The following is a 21,822-nucleotide window of genomic DNA, read 5'->3' as shown; positions in this document are numbered from 1 at the left end:
AATAGGTTAACGAGTGCGAGTTGGTTACCCCCTTTTATGCTAGGGCATTTTCCTCAGGCTCTTCGACCAGGCAAACTAGCGCCTCCACACTGCATTCTAAGGCACCTGTAAAAACCAGCATCTTTGATCTCGCAACAATAACCTTTAAGTTTCCCAATGTGGGCTGTGGCTTCAGTTCAGCTGGGCACTTGCAACGTCAGATCACCCAATTTGTTTTCTCTGTTCTGGTTTAAGATGTGATGTTCATGGTGCTTGGTGTAGCTTTGCATGGTCTGCTGTTGTGTTGGCGTTAAGTACTGTATCTGTTGGATGAAGATGACCTTGCTGGTGAGGATGTGTAGTAAGCCTGCTGCCTGGTATTCTGACCTTGTTTCAGTAGTGCTTCACGTCTAATAAGCTTGCTCTTTAGGTTCACCAGGTTAACATATGTTCTTTCAGAGAGACAATTGTACGGATGCAGCACGAGAACAAGATGCTGTGCACGCAGGAGGCGACATACCGCGATCGCCTGAGTGAGCTTCAGGGCTTGCTGGAAGAGTCAAGCAGGTCCAAGAACCGTCTGGAAACTGAGACCAGGTGATTTAGGGTTGGTTAAATGGGATTGGTCAGTCCTATAATGGAAGCAGCTGTGCCTATTTGTGTGAGGCACTGGGTTTGAGAGCATTTACTGGTGGCCCACAACACCTGAGATATGTTTGCTGTCTGTGTCCAGGTTGAATCAGCAACAGCTTGTGGAGCTGAGGGTCCAGGTTGAGGAGTTGCAGAAGGCCCTGCAGGAACAGGGGAGCAAGGCAGAAGATGTAAGTATGAATCTGTAACTATCACCCCAGTCCTGCTGCCCCCTCCACCATACAGCCAGATATCTGTAATGAAGTTAACCATATCCCACCCTATACCGCAGGAATGTGCACTGGAACAAGAAAGTACACTTGCACCCCAAATTTCAGATATGTGCAGGGAAGAGAGCAAGCCCTAGACTAAATTGCAGGCATCTGTCCTTGGAGGAGAGAAAGCAAGTACCCACCGTTTGGTGCCCCCGTTAGGCAAAGTTTGAGTGCAGTACCATCTGGGTACAAGCAACTAAGACTACAGGTGTAAGCAAAACCAATCTTTGGTACAAGTCTGTACTAGACAGTTTTGATAGCGTTGCTGAGCAGCCAGGCTTATCTCAAGAGCGAATGTGAGCTGTAATGATGTTACATAGAGGTCTACAATCACAGGTATTCAAATAAACGTACACTCAAGGTTTCTTAGTTAAACACTACCCAGTCGGTTATAAAACATTCAATAGAAGCAGGCCATTATATATAACGCAAAAATATACTTCAATGCTGTACACTGTAAGTTTCTGAATTTGATCAGACCCTTTAGGGATGGCCCGTAGATACAACATACAACCACAGATACTCGGGACATGAATATCTTAACATTCAGAATGCCTTTCAAGAGGAGTAAAAGGCAAAGGTTGTTGGAACAATGTGGATAGGATAAAGCAGTTCTGGTAGTTAAACGTAAAAGTCTCTGCACAGTATCTTGGGAGTAGTCTGTAGCCAGAAGAATCCTATGTTGGGTCCCAAGCTGATTAGGCCTGTGAGTTGCGAAAGTTTCGAGCACTTTCACCGCGAGAGGTAAGTACTCTGTCTTGTTTTACAGTACCTTACAAATGAAGAAAGAGGCAGGCTGATGACTTCTGTTCCTGGCAGTTCCTGAAGATCTTGCTGTGTTCCTCAGTCGTGGGGACAAGATCGGGGACGTCGGGGATTGCTGCACTGCACTTGAACAATCAAAAAGCTTAGCAAAACCTTGATTCCGGTAGCTGTAAGTCAAGCACACAAACGTGTCTCTCCCTGGCTATATGGTTTCCTGCAACACTAAGGAAAATGCAACCAGCTCCGCGATGAGTATCCAGGTGGTTTACTGTTGAGTTGATAAGTCCCACCAACTCAAAGGAAGAACTCGTCCTTGCAGGGTCTTCTCTGTCGAGGTGAACTTGGTGATTCGGTCCTGCAGCAGGGCTTCACCGGGCAAACCAACAGTCTAGGAGTTGCAGCAACCTTCCTCTTCAAGCTAGTCTTCGGTTCTTTCGTTCCAGTGGTCGACTCTGCCTTTCAAGTCAAGAGACTCGCCTTTTATTCAGTTTCCTCCCATTCATTCCAGCCTATCATTCCAGCCTATCGGTCACTCACCCAGCAGGGTGGCTGTCCTTGCCGGACAGTCAGCAAGCCAATCACACCAGAGTGCATTTGGGTCTCCTAGGAGACTAAGCACAGGGAGTTTTGGGCACCTTCCTCACTTCCTGCCCACCCTAGACACTAGAGCGGCAGAAGCGGTCGTCAATCCTGAAGCCCACCAAAGGTGAAGGAACAAAGGGACCAAACCTGGTTTGGCGCGTAGAGACAAACTCTAGAAGGACATTTCCAAAAAGAAATGGCGAAAAAAGACTGGGACCGGTTTAAAGAAGAGGGCCTTATACGCCATCTTGAAAAACATGGCTCCCGCGATTTAACGCTATCAGAGCTAAGAACAGTTTGCGGTCGGGAAAAATCATGGTAGTTCATTGTAATACCACTGCCACAAGCCATTCTGAGAGGAAAGGGTAGCATTTGACTGCTACATGAATATCTAGACACGGGGATACTAAGTAACCCCTCCAACACACTCTTGTAAGATAGGGTGTGCTTGGTCTAGGAATTTTTTTAAAAAACTAGTAAAATCAATTTCACTTTACTTTCTCTGGGAAACAGTAGTTTATCCCAGAGAAGGTATTTAAAACTTGGGAAAGCCTGGAAAGGCTTCCCTGTGCCACTGCACTGAGGGTGCCGTGTGACACAAATGAAAAGATGCCGCCTATGGAGTTGCTTAGACTCCATAACCAAATAAAACACACATGTACAATACATCAAAATACATGAGTGGGAAAAAGGGTCACACTCTCTCCAGGTGAAAAAAATCAAGTCCTCAAAATCCAGCTAAGTTGCTGGGAGTCTCTAAGGAAGAGAATTAGCACATTTCTGAGTATTCTCCCCAACAGCCCCCTACCCTGGGCATGGGCAGGGAAGAAATCCAGTTCTAACCCCTCAAATCTCAAGCTTCTGCATTTGGAGGCGAGGACCCTCTTATTGGAACCCCCAAACTCCAACATGTTGCAGACTGAATCTTGCTTTGCATATTCCTGCCCTCCAGTGGCTTGACCGGAATATTTGAGTTTTGAAATGCAGCCTGTGGGCTTCAATAGAGGCGAGTGGAAGCAGTGCTACAGACCAGATTTTGAAGGTGGACTATTTGGTGCCAGTTATTTTAAAGTTGGAAATACAATGCTTTTTCAGGGAGTAAAATGAAAGTCCTCTTCCTAACGGAAGTATTTTATAAGTGAATAAAAAGGTTTAACTGGAAACTGAAATGTTATTCCAATAATTTCTTATTTGCACCTAGTAATTCACACACATTAAAGGGTACATGTTTACTTCTTCTGATCAGGCAGTAATGAACGTAGTTATTTCCAGTGGTACTACATGCACTTCTGGTCAAAACATATTAATGGAGCTGACACTTTGATAGTCGTTATTTCACTTTTAGGTTCATGATGTCCTTTATCCATGGTATTTCGTCTCTTCATCATTCGCAGGTCATCATATCTTCTATGTGTGAGTCAGTCCGGGTACTTGTGAGGTCACCATTCGTCGTCCTTCAGTATCTTTTTTAGCTTCTTCAGGCACTGTGCTCTGACACTCTTCATTTAGTTTCATTTGTCGATATTGCTTCCTCAATGGGGACCTTACTGTCCAGGTTTTCTTTGGTGTCGGTACTTCAACAGGTGCTGTTATTTTGATAGGTACTGGACAGAACCCCACTGCGGCCCTCTGCTGGTTTATTTGCTCATCATACATCACATATTTTGGTGTGAATATTCCTGGTACTTCAAAATGGACAGTTGGAGTGCAGGTCGTGCTTGGGACCTCTTCTACACTAGCAATGACTGAGCAGCCAGGCTTCGTCTAGGAGGATGAGGGCTAAAGCGAGGCGCGCAGTACTTGGAGCATACGCTTAGTTCGAGGAAACACTTACACACTAGCAGTTATATAAAAATTAGCATTTATTTACACTAAAGCTGATACATTTAAGTACTATCGCACAGTAGCATTCAACACAGAATAGTTGCAATATCCAAAGAATAAATAATACTTTAGAACAGTTGCAAGGTACTACAAAAATAGTACAAAGCAGTATGTAAACTCCAGACCAACTTGTATAACTTTTGTTAAACCCTGCTTAACTAATCTTAAGAAGTCCAACTCTATTTTAAGTGAGTTAATTAAGTCCTATATGGGATTATCTGGGCTGTATTGCCAATGTACTTTGGCAGATGGATATTTTCACTCTAAGAACCTGCTGCCATGTGAAACTTTAATGTCTAACATCCAGGCTAGATTCAGAGCCCAAGGACACGTGCTGCATTTTTGCACTTTAGGATCGGCATGTCATACACTCGGAGTTCCTCTGAATAGCAAGGTCCCATCTGCTGAAAGATGTCTGCACGGTAACACAACCGAACGCAGGCACGAGTAGATTCACGCCCACTCTGACATATGTGGATACGCGATGCTGAAACAAATATGGAGCTGCCAGCCAGGACTGGGAACCAGGACTCGCCTTTTGATACTATAGAGAGAGCAGTTCTTCTGACCCGTTACAGATGATAAGGAAAAAAGCCAGCCACATTTAGACGCGCATACACTCCACTTGGCGGCGTGCTTAAGGTAAGGGGTCCAGTTAGCTACTACTGAATGATAAATAATGGGGCATATGTATTAGGTCTACTGCATTGTAGTCCTCTGCATCTCTGCACAGACGGACCACGCAACGAGGACAAGTGGCCCGCAATGCCTGGCACATGACGGCTGCCTCCCAGAGCTACATTCACTTACAGAGCACTGGTAGGTGGCATGGTGCTAGAATAACAGCTTGTGTGGCTCTCCATCACACATCCCTCCTAGACTAAGCGTGGCTGCTCAGCCATTGCTAGTGTAAAGGCGGTCCCAAGCACAACCCGCACTCCAACCGTCCATTTTGAAGTACCAGGAACATTCACGCCGAAATATGTGACGTATGATGAGCAAATAAAGCAGCAGAGAGCCTTAGTGGGGCACTGTCCAGTACCGATCAAAAGGACAGCACCTGTTGAAGTACTGACACCTAAGAAAACCTGGACAGAAAGGTACCCATTGAGGAAGCCATATCGACAAATGAAACAAAATGAAGAGTGTCGGAGCACAGTCCCTGAAGAAGCTAAAAAGATACTGAAGGAGGACGAATGGTGACGTGGTGCTAGAATAACCGCTTGTGTGGCTCCATCACACAACTGAGGTGCCCCTTTTGCCAATGAAATACCTCAAGGTCTCTGGACTACCCCTTCACCTCACACCCCCTTTCCTATTGCTGGGCATTAAGGAAGCTCTAGCCAGTGGGCAGTGCTAAAGTTAATGGCTAAATAATAAGCACAGAGACTGCTCACAAAACAGTCTGGCACAAGAAGAGTGTCTAGCAACTGAGTATTGATCTGTTTTCCACCTTTCTTTTCTCTCCCCAAAAGATGAAGACACTGCTTGATCCGCCATAGCGGACTTCACGGAGCGCCGCCCGAGATAAACTACCTGGTCCCGAAGAAGATGACCCTAATCGGAGTGGTCATCGAAACCAGTCGACCATGGGTTAATGAGCCCACTCATGACCATGACGATGTTCCAATCAGTTTGTTGAACAAATTGAACACACTAGAACAAGAAGTCGCCGTAGTAGGGCTCCTTTGTACTAGGGACTCCCACATGCTTTGTGGGTGTTTGCTGTTTTAACCATCCAGTACTAGATCTGTTGTTGGAGAGGTCTCAACTTAATTGATGATGAAACATTACAGGGAAATTCTTGAGAGGAGCAACCTCCCATTATAAACAAGAGATCTGATATAATGCTAAGATTCTTTACCAATAACTGTACTGGTGTTTTTTTTAATTGCTTGTGATCAATGTCAATGTTGTCTCTAGATGAGGGAAAGATTTCTCGCTATCCCTATTAGATAGGCAGTACACCATCAATCTTTCTTTCTAGGGAGAGCTTGCCCTGGCAGGGTCTGGGTGTGCTTCTGAACAGGGACAGTCTTCATGTGTTTTTTTTTTACACTGTTACTTTGAGTTATTCTTACAATAGATATATACTCCATTGCCCATTCTTTTGTGCTAAAAGAAAAATCAAGAAAGGCCAAGCCATCAGGAACAGGGCTTAGAAAAGTACAGCCACCATTTTTGGCAAATGGTGACCGCTGTGTCCCATACCACAGCTGCGTAGACAGCCTGCGGCACAAGTCATGCAGAAAGGTGCATTGCCACCAGCCTGCCAGATGAACTTTTAACAGTAACTAAAAATTACTGGAACAGGGAGAAAAGGGAGACCATGTTTCCCCTCAGCACTCAACATAAGGTGGGCTGTGCGGATCTCAACAAAATACAGGAGGACAAAATGATGTCCCCCCCTGCCCTGGTAATGTGTTAACATCGGTAAAACGAAAAAAAAGAGCTCAAGGAGCTTCCAGCAACACTACACCAAGTGCTGTGCGCTACAGTAATAAAATGTAGATGCTAGAAAATATGAAGGAAAGCAGAAATCAAAAAAGGGATCCCATGTGTTAGGGAGAATTTCCATTTCTTGTGCCAATTTCCCTCAACCTGCTAAGGCAGGAAGTGAGGGAGGAGCCCAAAACCCGATGGACTTTGTCTGAAGGTGTGCCTGGCTGGAAGTAGTTTGAACCGGGAGGCTGGCTGTCTTGCAAGGACAGCCACCCCCAGGTGATTGACGGGTCCATAGGACTAAATTTAATTTGTTCTTGCATAAAAGGCTAGGCTTTTGGGGCAGATGGCTAAGTTGACCACTGGAACTGAATCTCCAAAGAAGATGACTGCAGCACCTCCAGTAACCGCAGAAGCACTGCTGAAGTACCACTGCTGTCCTTACCCTGTTTTTTGAATCGACTGGAAAGCTCCTCCAAGGACGACATTCTCCTCTGGGCTGGTGTCCGGTCCTGCCTCAGAAGTTCCTCAGGAGCTGCCGAAACCCACAGACCCATCAAAAGTGAGTATCTCAACTAATTCTTCCAACAGCTGAGTTTGTAACACCTCTGGGAGTAGGGAAATAAAATAAATAATAAACCTCTGACTCTGGATCTTCCTCTCTTGGACCGAGAATGTGGACAGAGATCTGCCTGGGCGAGTAAACAAACAAAAATGAGTTGTCCCTGTTCTTCTTAACTCTCATCCCTCATTACCCAAAGGATAGTCACAGTAGCTGAGACTCTGCTGAAGGCCTAAAGGAGAAACGGGTGAAACACCTGTTGCTTCCAACTTTTTCTAGAATCTCGCAATTAGTTCAATTATGTCGTGGAAAAGGTTGTCTTTCCTCAGGTGCCAGAGGACAATTTGGAAAAAGGAATTGCTGGATTGTCTTTGGGAATAAGATGTCACTTTGGCAACCTTCCAAGAGTTCTTTCACCTTCTTTCTTTAAAACGTTTGCTTTTCTCCATTAGGATGGTTACCACAGTCCAATAGTTCCTTTAGACTCTTCTGCCTCCTTTGAATTTTGACATTGAGTTTTGAAGAGTTTGTCTTTTTTGAGGCTCCTATAGATTCTAAAACTAGAATTACTCTCTATCCTAGTTATGTTCACTTCTTACGAACTCTGGTCACACTTGAGTATTTATAATGCTAAAGTTTGAAATCAAAGATGCCCCAAAAAGGACGGATTGTCTTAAATGTAAGCTTAACACGTGTTAATCAAAATGCTGTGAAATTTTAATACAAGAATGGCCCATAGCCACACTAAAAAGCAGTTGGCCCAGATCTGCATTCTGCGCGATTTAGACAAATGTTAACACAAAAAGGAGAGAACAATCGCCGCACATGAGCTGAGCGCTTCGCCTTCAGGCGTGCTGGAAAGGACCTCCACTGCTACTGATCGAGTTCTTCTGAGCATACATGATCGAGACTCACTCGCTCCTATAAATATCTGTGGAGACGCGACGGGAGATTAACGGTTCGGAAGAGAATTCTTCTTAGTCAATTGTGGATTGCACAGGCTACCTAGAAACTTAACAAAATATCAACTCTACATTCTGGGAACACAGCCTTGGAGAAGATCTTAAGCAAACAGAATGCGCATTCGCAGAACAAATAGCTGCGTCTCTGAAATCTGCATATTTCACTGAACAGAAACTGTTTTCTGTCAGTTTTCCTCTTCCTGCCAATGAACTAAAATTACACAGGAACTAAACCTATTTCATATTCTGTATCTAAACCTATTTGAAACTAAATATTACAGAATATTAAATGCTACAGATTAAATGCAGTTAGCTCAAGAATATGAAGACTGCTCTTTGTCTCTTGAGAAACTCTCGTTTCTTCCTTCAAACTGATGACTTTGCTTTTCAAAGATTCTTTCAGGCCTACAAATACTGGAGCACAGAACTACAGGACCTAATCGCTGGACAAACTGAATAAAAGGCAGTTCAGAATTCTCAGGCCAGACCTGTGTCCTTTCTTTCAGCCAATCAATAGCCCAGTCTTTTCTCACCATCTTGGCCAGGGAAACAGTCAGCCTTCTGAAGGTTAGATGTCAAGGCCCATTCCAACTTCTCAAAAGATTACTAGAATTAACAACTAAGTACCCAAAAAAGAGAAACTATAATACATGGTGCATCATGCATAGTGTGTCCAGGAATGTAAGCAGACTAAAGGCTAAGGACCCGGGAACCTGACGGCTCGTGGGTCTATCCAGCCTCAAGACACTACAGTTTGAGTCATCCCTTTGTCTGGTGACCTTCATGGGCTGCAGAATAATCACAATAACCAGAGTACCTCTACTACCTTGCAGTGTGTGGTGTTGCAATTGACAGATCTTGCTGTAACTTGGGTGTCATCTGTGTGTACCACCTCCCAGAAGCACAAATCCTCTCCTCGAAGTCCCCTCACCAGAGTGCAGGACCGAGAAAAGATTATTTCCAAGTGGCAGTGATCATTCGCTACTCGTGCTGAGAAAAAGGCACCAAAACCACAAACTGACGCAGGAGTAAGAAGAATTGTTTGCTGGCGAGTACCTCTTGCAACTTCTGCTACAGGAACCCATCCAAAGTCCCCCCCCTCCTTCGTCACCGCGTCCATGTATCAGGAGGCCAGGTTTGCAACCGTGCATCCAGAAGGCGTCAAGCTGCATCATCTTATTCACTCTCAAGGTACTGTGGGGATGTTGGTAATCTTACCTGATGCCATTTGTGTTGCTCCTTTGCTTTCAAAGCCGCGTTTCTACTGTTTGGGTGTTCACCTATTTTCAGTCACCCAGGCCTAACAGCTTGTACCTTACAGGAACGCTTCTCCTAAGCACCTGTGCTTCTTACAAAGACCAACTAACTTGTTCCTTACCGGTGTTAAGATTTGCATCAGAACTATTGCTTTTCAGTTCGACTCTGGCATCCTTTGCAGTAAATCTTCTGTCCCTCTTGGCTTCGGAATTGCTTGGTGCGCTCCAAACCGGAACTGAAGAACTCCTTTCTTGTTAGGGAAAAGACTGCTTAAACCTTTAAAGTGTTGCAACAGGTATTGCTTACTTTGATTGTTGCTCTTCACATTCTTGAACTTAAATGTGCTTGAATAATGCAAAATTAATTTAAAATAAGTACTTTTCTGACCTGAACCGAAGTCACTCTTGTGTGTGGATAGAAAGGTATATAACCATGTACTCGCCTGCTTTATTTTTCCTCATCATTCTAAAAGAACATTTGTTGTTGCTAGTTGATACAATATTCCTTTAGTTTAGAACTGCCTTGTGTATATATAAAATCACTATTTTTGATATAACTGCAAGTCTGTAAGCATATCTTTAGATCTTTGTATGTTCTGGTTTATTTGTACTGATTTGCAGCTCATATTCCTCCTCCTAAGGTAACTTAGTCACTCTAACAACCTTGGATAGTACAGGCCTATATTAGACGTTGGGGCCCTAAAAACAAGAAATAAAAGTCTTGTAAAGTCCAATACCAATTATACTTTAGAAAAACTTACCTAACACCATGGTCGGAGTAAAAGAATGGTGGTGTATGGAAAAAGGCTCCCACTGATGATACTCAGGTGGTCATACAGCTGAGTGGCTCCTATAGCAGCGATGCAGTAATCATCAATAAAATATACAAAGCCATACAAGACTGGATGGCCTGCAATTCTCTTGCCCTGAACGACAAAAAAACTGAACTCCTCATCGTGGCATCCAAAAACACTCGGGCGAAACTCGACTCCAAATATGCTAGTTTCCATATTGCCAACAATACCATTCTTGCCCAGAAGAAAGTCAAGACCCTGGGCGTCGTTCTTGACGAAGAACTCTCTGAAGTCCCATGTCTCCAGCATTAAATCTAGCTGTGGTCTCATGAATAAAAGAATAGGCTATATTCGACCATTCATTTCGGAAGAAAACTGTGCCCTTCTGTCCACTGCATTGATCAATTCAAGATTGGATTATTGTAACAGCCTTCTAGCGGGCACCACAGCCTCCAACATCCAATCATTACAAGTGGCTCAGAATAATGCTGTGCGTAATATTTTCAATCAGTCTCGTCGTACACACATCTCCACTTTCAGGAAAAAACTTCACTGGCTTCCCGTTAAACATCAGATAACGCACAAGATACTGACCACGACCCACAAATGCCTCAGCCTCTGTAGCCATACTTACTTGTCAGCCCGTGTTAGCATTAAACCCAACACGAGGAACCTTCGTTCATCCTCTGCCACTATTCTCAAGCACCCAAAATACAGGACAGCCGAATTTGGAGGTACCACTCTTGATGCTCAAGGTCCCCTTCTATGGAACAAACTTCCAGCCCAGATGCGGCAGATTCAGGACTACTGTATTCAAACGTGCCATAAAAACCCACTTCTTCAATCTGGAATAACTCTTTGACCCTTCTTCTTTCTTTGCCATGTGTGTGTGTCTGTTCGTCCACTTTTATGTGCGCCCTGAGGCCTACGGGCATGTTGGCGCATTACAAGAATTTAAAAAAAAAAAAAAAAAAAACCTCAGAATCGGTCCAAAGAAATCCAATAGTCTAGCAAAAATGCTGGCGGACTTTCAAAGTGGGGAGATTGTCACTCAAAGGAAAATCTAGCTAACAGTAATACTATCCCTAGTGTGATGTGCACTGAACCCAGTATCCTTCATGTGTCTAGGTCACTCAGATTTTTTATTTTCAGCCGTGCAGCTTCTTGGTCAAAGCCATTATTAATTTAGTTATTCGCTATCGCTCGAAGATCAACTGTTCTTCAGCTTTCGATGAACATCACCAACTTCGAGGTTCTTCTGCGACCATGCTCTTCTCGACAACTCGCTGGCTTCGGCTTACACCAGGCTATGAACTGTTACAGTTGGGAGAGTGGGTGGTTTTCCATAATTTCTGTGAATGCCTTTTCTCATCTTCCCCCTGTATATTCAATGTCGTGCTGTCTTTAAAAAAAAAAGGAAAAAAAAAACATGGGAAATACTCCTTTTAAGTTCTGTCTGTCCTGTGATAGGAAATATCTGTGGAAAGACACAAATTGTGTGTGCATTCACAGCCTTCCAAGGGGATCACTCCGAAAAGCATTCTGTCCTGAATTTTATTTTTTTTACACAACTTTAAAAGACAGATGTACTAAACATTGAGCAGCATACGCCACGCAGGCCGATGCTTACATAGATAACCCAATACGCACAGAAGAATCGTAGGAAAAGCAAAGTAGCTACGGCACACAGCGATGCTGAAGACATTATGGTTTCCGTCCAATCCCATGTGCTAGCCCCCGCCTCCGAATAACAGGCCTGCACTCCTGTGATGGAGACCACAATTGGTGACATGGGTGCACACAAACGCTCCCCCACTAGAGGCACAACTCCTAGCCATTCGATGACTAAAATGTCGAAGCGCAACCACATGGTACCAGAAAAAGGTGTCTGCTGATTCTGGCTCAAAGCGTCTTTTGTTCTCTGGGACCTCGTCTTACAGTTCGCCGCAAGACAAACTCTCTAAACAGACGTCGAGCAAAGCAATTTGTACTACTGCGCATAAAGATTTGTTCATTTGCATACTGAACGACAAGCGCTGAAACATAAATCTTGAGCGCCCATTGACGAATCTTCATAAAGCACACAAACCTATTTTAAATCGGGTTTCCACGCCCTTAGAAGATAAGTCGAAGAACACACTTGATACATCTGCCTCCCCTCAACTTTCAGAGGCTTTACGTTCACAAAACACTTAAGGCTGCAGATGATTCTATAGTTTTTGACTTCCAAAACGCACTTAGTACAGGGTATAGTACTAAAAAAAAAGATTGCAAAAACTATGGATAAAATGTCATGCTTTGTAAACTTTCTAGGAAAGAACTTTGAAGCAAAAATATTTTGATATAGGAGGAGGAGAGCCTCCTGCTAAATCTCTAAAGTGACAATTTTCTGCCCAACCCACAACAGTCCTCTATACCCGATGATCACTTGGACCAAAATCAGGATGATCAAGGGTTAGAGAATGATGTTTAAACTGATACTGATCAAGGTCAGTTTGTTCATCAGTATACCCAAGGTCAAGATGACGATCGTGACTGTTGTGTTGCCATTGCCCGAAGATCAAGATCAGCCTGTTGCTCATTCTCCAAAACACAACCAAATTCAATACATTGAAAATCTACCACCACTATCTGACGAGGAATCTGCTTGTCTAGCAAAGTATGAGAAATGCATCAAGATGCTGAATAAACACTACGAAAACTGCATAAGGATCGTCTTGGAAAGATATCACTTTGGAAAAAGAAAACAGTCCAAGGATGAATGTGTAGAACAGTATATTGCAGTGTTGAGAGGACTAGCCGCTTCATGCGAATTTGGCTGCACGTTAAATGAGAGGCTGCAAGATGAATTTATGCTTGAGTGTTGCAATGAAAAAGTAAGAAGCACTATGGGCCAGAAGCAATCCCACCATTGACAAAGTTATAAGGGTAGCAAAGGAAGTAGAGCATACCCACAAATGTGTTAAGAAATTGGAGAAAAGGATCGAACAAGATGAGAAGAAACCAGAACAATAAGTTATGGAGATGGTTACTGTACATACAAAGAAATATAACGAGACTGAATTTTAGGAAAGAAAATGGGAAGAAATAGATAAACGGAGATAGAAAGGATGAATCCGATAAGAAAACCTAAATAAAATAGTCTATTGGCGCCCCTCTTTGAGAACAAACACGACTAACTGACCTGTTCTTTGAGACGGAACCCACTCTTAGTCCGCAGCCACACTTTAGCTCACTGTACCTTTCACAGAAGGGAACTATCCATTTGAAAATCAGGCGTTGCGACATTCCTTCTCACTTTGCAAGCAGTGCGAAATGCTTGGCAATCAAAGCTCTGCGCAAAAGATTAAATGGACGTGGGCATCTCACCTCAAGTTGTAGAACCAAGAGTGAAAACGTAGCATGTTTAGATGAACTATGTGAGGACATGGAAGACTGTACTTATCTCACTGACTTTTATCTCCAATGAAGTGGCCACTGTTCAGGATGATGATGCAGGCGCTGAGAAACCCATGTCCACCATTGAGCTTCAAGGAATGAAACTTGACATGGTGATAGACTCATGGGCAAAATACACTTTGTTGCCCAAACATATTTTTGAGGACAAACTAGAAGGGTCTGTTTCTCGTAATGTAGTTGACATACGGCCAGTTGCCTATGGAAGAAAGAGAATTGATTTAGGATGGTTCTGGGCTGTTATGAAATTCAAGGACTTGTCAGCAAAAGGCAAAGTATGTCGCCAAGAAAGGGAGCTATCCACTACTAAGTTCTTCACATCAAAAAAGGCGTAAGATAAAGCTAGATCCCCACACTGAAGAAACCGTCTAAGCCATAGATGGTAGTAATGAATGATCACATAATGCTGTATTTCGAGATGAATTAGGCAGTCTCAAAGGATTTATGCACAAAATTAGATTCCAGTTGTACAAAAACTTAGTGTGGAATTAGCCATCAGGGATGCAGTAAAAGAACCGTTAGCCATAGAAAAGCATGTTATTGAAAGAATAGAAGCAGCTAAATGGGTCTCCCCTTTTATTTGTGGTACATAAACCCAATGGTAAACTCAGGCTGTGTATTGACTTAAGGTCTGTAAATTGTTGTAGAATACCGGATAGACATCCTTTACACAATATTACCGAAATGTTGGGTACCATTGAGGAGGCTAAAGTTATTGGCATTTTAGATTTAAAATCTGCTTATCACCAGATTGTACTTTACCCGCCTTCAAGGAGTATAACAGAATTTATTATGCCAGGTTTGTTCCAATGCCAAAGCATGCCTTTTGGTATAATATCAGCCGCTGCGGTTTTCCAACGCATCATGTATCAGCTTTTCCATGACATGGAGGGCATATTGTGCTTCCAAGGTGGTATGTTATATGGAAAAGAACATAAGATATTGTGGGAGTATTGAATATCTTTATGGAAGAAGGTTTAACATTGAGTAAAGACAAATGTAAATTCAGTTAAACCTCCATACAATATTTGGGACACATTATATCTGAACAGGGTATTGAACCAAAAGCGGATTTAGTCAATAATATTGAGTTTTCCTAGTCCCTCTGACAAAGAGAAAATATATCTTTCCCAGAACACTTTTCCAAATGTGTGCCAGGTTTAGCAAGCAAATCCATTCCCATGAGACACCTGGTTAAGAAGGGTGTGAGATTCCATTGCAGTGAACAATGTGAAGAGGAATTCCAAGAGATAAAATTAGCTTGACGAAGGCTTCCATATTCTAGAAGTTTTACTATAGAAGAAGCACCATAATAATCACTGATGCCAGCAGCCATGGGTTAGGTGCAATATTATCACAAAAGGGTAAGAGGAATACACAATTGCATTTGCCTCTAGAGTTTTGAAAACTGCAGAGAAGAATTACTCCACGATAGAGGAAGAACTACTAGCTGTCAAATGGGCATTAGAGAAATGTGATTGTTTTCTTTGGGGTGTAAAGTTTACCATTTAGATCCGACCATAAACCTGTGAAAGAGATTCTTGCAACAAAGGGACTAGATAGTGTCATCCAGAATCTTCATGGGGGTAGCCAGTTTACAAGATTACAACTGGGAAATTGAATATCTACCAGGAATTAAGAGTAAGGCAGCGGACTGTTTATCCAGACTAGCCAATGTAGTAGAGGATGAAATTAATGATTAGGACGAAAATGAACAAATCTTGATTATAGATCAAGCAGTAGTGACACGGAATGAATGGCGTGAAGCTATGTTGGTAGATTCCATTCTCATTGATGTCAAATATTAGTGTGGTATGAAAAGCACTGAAATTAGGAAAGGGTCAAACCTGATCCCATTAAGGTCTTTCATGAACATTTGATGCAAGATGGCATGATTTTGGGGGGTGATAAAATACTTCCTCCAACAGGAGTACAGAGAAAGATTCTCGAAGTTGCACATAAAGGTCACCAAGGAAAGACCAAAACAAAGCAATTGGTTAGGCAGGATTATTGGTTGTCAGGAATGGATTTGCAGATGGAATCAGGGAGTGTGCCATATGTGAGGGTGCAAAAAAATGTTGTGTCTCTAGAGTAGAGCCCATGACTCTTATGTCTGTTCCATCTGTTCCCTGGGAAAGAGTAGGATTGGACATAGTAGGACCAGTGAAGTCTCCAGGGATTAGTAGATATGGTATAGTTTTGGTTGACATGCTTTCCCATTGGATGGAATTGGCGTGGGTTCAAAATCTGTTTTCCAAGGATGCAATTACATTTCTTGGTAGTTTTAAAGAGGGAGGGATATCCCACCTTCATGAATTGATAATAACTTACAATTTGTTACAGGTGAAATGAAAGAATATATGAAAATGAATGGGATTGAACATAAGACCATTGCCATTTATCACCCAGAAACTAATGGGATAGTTGAAAGATTGAATAGAGTAATCCAGGACCGTATAAGAGTTGCCATTTCAGAAAGAGGCAATTGGAAAAAGGCTGCAGAGGATACTGTAGTAGCGTCATCTGTATATCTCCATTCAAAATGTTATGGGGAAGGCAACCCAACACAAGAGTTTACCAACAGGTGGTTGTTTATAACATATCAGACAAATATAGATATGGATACTGTCAGAGAGGATAAGTAATAGACTAATGAGCAACAAATCCAATTTTGACATAAGGTAGGCGACCAAACAATGCATATTTAAGGAAGGAGATTAGGTGCATATAAAATTTCCCAACAATAAGGTAAAAGGCGGTTTGAAGTGGTCAAAGCCCATGATGGTTATTAAGAGAGTACATAGTGCTGTGAAAGTGTCAGATGGACGAGTTTGAGCGTTATCATTTTTTTATTAGCATATAGTGTAAATAAATACAAACATTTGCTATAAAAATTCCCATCCTTAGTTCATAGCCAAACAATATGTCCTCATCATAGTTCCGGTAGAAATTCATTAAGTCCAATATCTTCATATTTTTTTATATCCAGCTCACTACTGGTTTGGCTATGTCTAAACTTTACGAAAATAATTACACATTTCCCCTTTCATCCCTGACTTCCTCCTAGAAGTTTATCAAACAAGATTTCGAGGAAAATGCCAAGGGCTATGGGCACCTTTTTGGTTTGGATTGTCCTAGACCGCACTCCACCATAAATCAGAGACCAGTTCGCATGATGGAGTTAGCACCTTCTGTAGAATTGTTCTTTCTGCTTTCAGTTCCTTGCAATACAGGATTAGGTGCCTTAGCGATTCCTTGTTCTGTGAGCACAGGCGATAGATATCACTTACAAGACAATACTACTTTAGATTTTCTTTTGTTAAGTGTTAAGTCTAAAACGGAGGATCAAATCTCTATGATTTAGATTTGGGCTCTTTCTTGGGTACTTTGGCAAAACCTTTTGACAGATTGATAAATTCCTTAACAAGGTATGGGACTTAGAAGCGGACCGGGTGTTTTCTGAATGAGCCCAGTCTACTGCCAGGAGTAGCTTCTTTGGATTGTTGAAAAAGAATTCTCTGGTCGTATTTAGATTGTACAGCATGTCCATGCATCTTTTTCCACATAGTTGGTGGCCAAAATGGAGTTCGCATTTTCGTGTCAGTGTGCAAATTCATAAGGAAGTCTAGAGAATTGCAGGGAAGCAGAGAAGTGTATGATCGAGTTATGAGCAAGCAGATTTGTAAGATTCATAGAAGGGAACTTCCCATTAGGAACTGTGTGAGACCATCCCATTTTAAGATTATGTTGAATAATATTGCTGTAAAATGGTGCAGGTCGATTCTACATCCAAATCTCATGCATACGTGTTCATGTCTTATTTTCAGATGTCACCTTTGGTGGTGTAACACTGCATCATATTTCCCAGTTTGTTATACTCGTTACTTGTATTACCTGTTATATATGGTCCCATCAGGTCATCCAGATCTTGTACCCCTATATAATTGTGTTGCTTTATGGAGAAAAGGGAGATTTTGTAATATTCTGCTTATGTGGAATGCTCATATGGAATATAGAGTAAACGACTTAGAACGAGAATGTGGGCAGAGCTCCATTCCTTACAAGGAGCCTTTGACAAGACTGGTGGGACGTTGATGTGATCCAGCCTTATCACAATAAAGAAGCCCTAAACCTTACCAGTGCGTGTGGAGGACCATGTCACGCCCCTTTTACTGTCTCTGGCTTACCTTGTGAGAACTACAGTTCCAAAGGATATTTTATCCTCATTTTAAATAACATTTCTGTTACATGGACAATATTACCTTTTAATGGCTGGTGGCAGTGAACCTTTTTACTAATTTGGTGCACCATTACCGCGTGGCTGTTTCCACAGCCCCGGTAAAGGCACCCATGGGTGCTCATTTTACCCAAATGGTCCCTTGTCTTCCTTTTTCGCCATTTTAGTATTCCTTGTCCTTTCTTGTACCTTTCCCTGACCTCCAGGGCGGGAAATCCTTTGTCAATTTTATCTTCGGCAGGAGACCTCGGTCAAGCCCACCCAGGCTCCATAGTGTCTGTGAAGGTAGGAAGCGAGGGAGGTGTCCAAAACTCTGCAGCCCTTTGTCTTCCAGCCTGACTGTGAATATTCAGTTCAAACTGGGAGGTTGGCTGTCCTGAAAGGACTGTTAAGCCCCAAAGTATCAAAGTTGCAAGTCTGTTTGATTGGCTGGGTTCCTGCATTAGTCTGATCCTGGATGCTGAAGAGGTAGTCGACCACTGGACCTGAATCCAAAGAGTAAAATGAATAAACCACGGCTGAGACGATTTCCAGCGACCGGAGAGCCTGGTGTGTAGCTAGAGCCTGCCGTTACCCTTCCTTCGAAGCGACCTGGGGATTCTGAAGATGACGCACCTGACCTAAGCCTGGTGAGACCCACTAGACTCAAGAAAATCTGCATTTTGAGCCATCCAACATCGTGCTGCGACCTTGCAGGGCTGCAATACCCCAATGTACTGGAACCGCAAGCCATTGCGCAGTGCATGGTCTTCCGAATCTAGCTGAAACTTTGGTTGCATCCTGCTGGACCTCAGACACGATTCCCGTCCTTGAAGTCCCCTCACCAGAGTGATGGGCCAGATTAGCGACGCAAATCCAATCCACAATATTCTGTTTTCTGGATCCTGAAAAGGGCTCCAAAACCACAAAGCCTCGTCCAGCCATGAAGAAACTCTTGCCTGGTGCCTTTCCCGTGATCCCTGCTGAAAAAGCTCTTCCCATGTCCTGTCTTCATGATAAAGGAATTCAACAACCAGGTTTTTGGCTGCAGATCCTAGTCTTCTTGCTGCAACTTCTTCAGTACTAAGGTACTGTGTTGCCTCGGGTATTTACTTACCTTAAGCCTTTGTGATTTCTGTAAAGCTCTGGGGTGTTCTTGCGATCAGGAGTCCTCTCATCCATTTCACCCAGGCACACTGCTGGAATCTCAGAAGTCCCTGGACTCTCACTAACTTTAAAGTGAAATACCTACTTGTTTGAACAGTATTCCACAGGAACTCTGTTTTCTGCAACTGAACCAGATCTTGCCCTGCCTACAGCTGGCTCCTAGACCACTAGTGTCCTTCTGCCTCTGAGTGAACTTGTGCAATATACTTGGGAAGGACTGGATAGGTAAGGGATTCTGTCTTGAAAAGTAGAACAAGTTTTTAAAAGTACTTACTTGTGAACGAGTTTGTTGGTAACTTTAACTCGGAGTGAGCAGTTACAAAAGTTCTTACTTACCCTGGCTGCGTGTTGTGCCATTCTGAAAAGTGTATATATAAGGTTATTTTACTCACTGTGAATGAGTAAAATAACTGCATTGGTTGTGGCTCTTCCCCAAAAGTAAAGCGGTTGGCTTCACTTTACAATCCTGTTGGATATAAATGTATGAGTGCCCCATGGTTCTTTCTTCCCCTGACATGCTGTTAGCCTGTCTAGAGAAAGTCTGCCTTAGGTTATACCTACCTTTTTTAAGTTGCTGAGAGCTCCTTTAAAATGTATATGGGGTTTACTTACCTTGGGATAGCTGTGCCATCTTAAAATAAGTTGATTATTGCTTACCTCAATCTGTGGTCCACTGATCTGAAAGCCTGTAATAGTATATTACAACTTTAGTTATTACCTGCCTAGAATAGCTGTGTGCCATTTTTAAGGTTTTCTTTAGGTGTGGCTGACCTCGGTCTGCCGGGTGCAATCCCAAATTAGTGTTCAGTTCTTGCTTATCTTAGGCTGTGTTCCACTGAGCTGAAAAGAAACTGTAATTGTATATCACAGCAAAACGGTCTTACTCACCTAGTATAACTGTTATCCTAAAAGTAGTTGGAGGTATGTATATACTGTTCCTTGCATCTGCGTTCCACTATTGAGAAAAGTATCCTGATAACAGGATTGGTTGATTGCGATTTCTTTGCAGATTGTCACTGCATAACTGACAGGGTCTACTACACTTGCCTTACTGGAAAGTAATCTAAAAGTAACTTGTGGGTTTACTCCCCATAAATAGGTGTGGCCTATAATGTGTATGATGCGGTCTGACTTCCCTAGAATTAATGTTGGGTATTCTGAAGGTTTTCCACTATTGAGAAAAGTATCCTGATAACAGGATTGGTTGATTGCGATTTCTTTGCAGATTGTCACTGCATAACTGACAGGGTCTACTACACTTGCCTTACTGGAAAGTAATCTAAAAGTAACTTGTGGGTTTACTCCCCATAAATAGGTGTGGCCTATAATGTGTATGATGCGGTCTGACTTCCCTAGAATTAATGTTGGGTATTCTGAAGGTTTATGGTTTGTGTACCTTCAAGTATGGTGGTGTTTTTATAATGCGTTTGACTCTGACCAGTACTTAACCCAAGACTTAACTTGGCCTATTTGTGTGTATAATAAACCTTTATTTTTTATACTACTTCTGGTTGTCATTGTTTCTAAAGAATCCTTGGTGTATCACAGGTTCAGTGTACTTTCCTACAGCCCTCTATCCCCCCCCTAAGATCAGCCTGGCTGCTCTGTCTATGCTACCCTGATCTTAGGTGGTACAGCCTTGCACTAAGAGTGGAGTGTTGTACTGCCTCAGTTGAATGGTTGGACTTCAGGCAAACTGTCCGAACACCACACTAAAAATATAGCAACATTTTTAAAACTTTACCTGCTGACACCAGTTTATCTTTAGGCAAATTTAAAAGTAACTGCAAATCCTGTTGTAAAAATCTAGGATGATACAAAAGTATCCCCATTGGATTTCATTGAAAGATGCTGTGTGCAAAATGAATAGGTTGCCCAAACAGGTAACCTGTCAAAAGACAAAAGGGAAACCTAGTTTTAGTACTGATGGTCCAAAGGACTAGCCAGTTTCCCCATAACAAATGAGCAGAAGGTTTCATGTCTCTGTGAAAGGTCAGAACAAGGCGTAAAATAAAAGCCAGAAATGTGGGGGTACATGGAATATGGAGGGAAAGTTGCCTAGAAGAGAAATCCTTCCTAACAGCTAGTCCCATTGAATCCTATGAGAGGCCCAGCTCCGTTTGTTTGTTTTTGGTGGATGCTAGTGAGCTGAACTACCAACTTCCTAGGTAAGTCGCCAGACATTGTAGTACATTCATGGTTGACTTCAGAACCCTAAGGTTTACATACATGTACCCTACAACAAAGATACTTATCGTACCAGAAGATGCATTATTCTATTTTCACGTGTATGGACATGGCATGGGAGGGTGAACGGGGTAGGGCCTGGCCTCCAGATTAAGGGTTGCTTGTGAACCAGCTTTTCATATTCCATTTATACACCACAGCTATGGTGCTCTCCTGTACATTGAAGTTTCCTTTAGTATAGAGGGATAATGACTGTGTTTAGGAGTAGAGTCTGAGTCTTGAGTCACTTGTATTGATTGCTTCCTGACCAACTCCTCCTCTCAACTTAAGGTGCAATGAATGAAACTCCTGCTCTTGTGCGATCGTCTGACCAGGTCACTAGATGTACGCATAAGTGGGAGGAGTATGGAAAAATGGTAAATCCACAGACTTTAAAACCATTGTTAAAGTTGTGCCTAACACATGGCAAAACACTGGTATCTGAAATGGGTGCAGTGTAGAAGCTGTGTAGGTCCTCATCATGCACTCTTCAAATCCCTAGTAGACTAAGGTCTGCGAAACAGAGAAAGTCCCAACACTCCAAGCCTGGCTTACTTTAGAAGCAATATACACATCCCTGCAGAATGAGGTATGCCTTACCAATCCTTACATTGGCCATAGAACGT

General features: G+C 42.7%; 1 protein-coding gene across 2 annotated transcripts in view; it reads left to right on the top strand.

The window, feature by feature from the left end:
- Positions 1–21,822, top strand: part of HOOK2 (hook microtubule tethering protein 2) — a 595,676-nt gene that overhangs the window by 515,019 nt on the left and 58,835 nt on the right. For both annotated transcript variants that reach the window (XM_069604124.1, XM_069604123.1), the window contains exons 15-16: positions 439–576; positions 713–800. In XM_069604124.1, coding sequence (XP_069460225.1) covers positions 439–576; positions 713–800 — 226 coding nt within the window. The remainder of the gene's footprint in view (positions 1–438; positions 577–712; positions 801–21,822) is intronic.

This window comes from Ambystoma mexicanum, chromosome 3q (assembly GCF_040938575.1).
Source record: "Ambystoma mexicanum isolate Mex_15411 chromosome 3q, UKY_AmexF1_1, whole genome shotgun sequence".
Taxonomy (NCBI): Eukaryota; Metazoa; Chordata; class Amphibia; order Caudata; family Ambystomatidae; genus Ambystoma; species Ambystoma mexicanum.
The sequence above is the reverse complement of the archived record's forward strand: the minus strand, read 5'-3'. Positions and strand labels throughout refer to the sequence as shown.